This window comes from Cyprinodon variegatus, unplaced genomic scaffold (assembly GCF_000732505.1).
Source record: "Cyprinodon variegatus isolate N-32 unplaced genomic scaffold, C_variegatus-1.0 Scaffold6144, whole genome shotgun sequence".
Lineage (NCBI taxonomy): Eukaryota > Metazoa > Chordata > Actinopteri > Cyprinodontiformes > Cyprinodontidae > Cyprinodon > Cyprinodon variegatus.
In genome coordinates, this window is record NW_015156597.1 from 1 (window position 1) to 1,509 (window position 1,509).

General features: G+C 43.5%; 1 protein-coding gene across 1 annotated transcript; it reads left to right on the plus strand.

The window, feature by feature from the left end:
• Window positions 1-138: 138 nt before the first annotated feature.
• On the plus strand, window positions 139-635 carry LOC107081526 (probable G-protein coupled receptor 171; the record flags this gene model as incomplete). Its single annotated transcript, XM_015369691.1, has 2 exons — window positions 139-419; window positions 507-635. Coding segments are annotated over exons 1-2 (339 nt in total), but the record flags the coding sequence as incomplete, so codon positions are not given.
• Window positions 636-1,509: the final 874 nt, after the last annotated feature.

Genomic DNA, 1,509 nt, shown 5'->3' on the forward strand with positions numbered 1-1,509 from the left:
TGGTGCCTATCTCCAACTGTTAACGGGCGAGAGGGAGGGTACACCCTGGACAGGTCGCCAGTCCATCCCAGACCAAAAATAAGAAGAAGACAATAAAAGGACAAACACTGAAAATTAAAGTTGTGTGTTTTCCAGATCCACTGCTATGAATCTTATGCTCTTCATTCTGGATGTTGGTCGCTTTGTGATTACTGGTTGTGCCTCAGCAGATGCGAAGCACCACCGTCTACTTGATCAACCTGCTTCTAGCCGACATCCTGCTTCTCCTCGTGCTCCCATTTAAGATTTTGAAGGACCTCCAGGCAGCACCATGGGAGCTCATGGTGTTCCAATGCCAAGCCAGTAGCGTCACCATGTACATTAGCCTGTACGCATCCATCGCCTTCCTCGCCTTCATCATCGTAGACCACTACCTCAAGGTAGAGCGCTATCTTTGACGATTAAGAGCAGAATCTGAGGATTATGTGCATCCGTGATGGGGGTACTAGGACTGTGTTCTGTTGCAGGACCGCCACACGGCGCAGTCTCTGCGGCTGCAGGAGGCCGGCTTTGCCTGGCTGCTTTCGCTGGTGGTCTGGATGCTGCTGCTGCTCATCATGGTGCCAAACATGGCTCTTCCCACAAAGGAGGTCGAGGTACTATGATCCTATCGGTTCAAAAAAACATTTTCTGAAGCACCACAACTAGCACTGATACTATAGAAATAGATGGAAAAAAAGGTATTTCTCCATTGCACAGTTCTATTTTAGGTTTTAAACGTTTGTGGTCTCACTGCCTGCGCCACCAGTACAGTTTTGTGAGTTTGGACATTTGGCGCTGGAGGCGGCTTACAGCAGCAGACCATAAAGTTTCTATTCTGACCAAGGGAGAAGTGAAACTAGGGGTGAGAAGGGTTAACGGACATGAACTCTCAGAGAAACGTGACACTAGAAAAGCTTCATAGAAATGCTTTAGTAACTCAGTAGAGAGCTCCTTAACTTAGACAATGAAAGGGAGTTTTTTTTTTACTTGACTGACCTAAAAGTTGAGGTAGAGCCGATTGATCACTGCTGCTCTGGATCACCAAGACAAACCTTCAGCTCCAGGAGTGAATTAGATTGGTTAGCAAAGTTTCATTAAGCAGATGTTGGGAGAAATGTATTTGGACTATCAGACCAAGTGGATAGAAAAACTCTTTCCACCTGTTCTCCAGTGCTATACTGATCGACAGTGGAGTTTAGATACAGTAGTGCTCTGGGAATAGGTTTCTATGGAGTCAGAAAGGGGTCAAAATGTTTGTAAACCTATAAATCTTAGTTGGAATTGAAAAAATAAAAATGAAACAGAAAAAATGAGAAACTAAAAAAGCAAACATAAAATAACAAGAATTAAATCTAAATCCTTCCTTTAGCTTGAAAAAACTCATAATTCAGTTTAGCATTTAAAGGAATAGTACACCCAAAACATGATTAGCCTTCATTTTCTACTCACCCCCATGCTGAACAACACTCTGGAGTACTTTTTTGATAT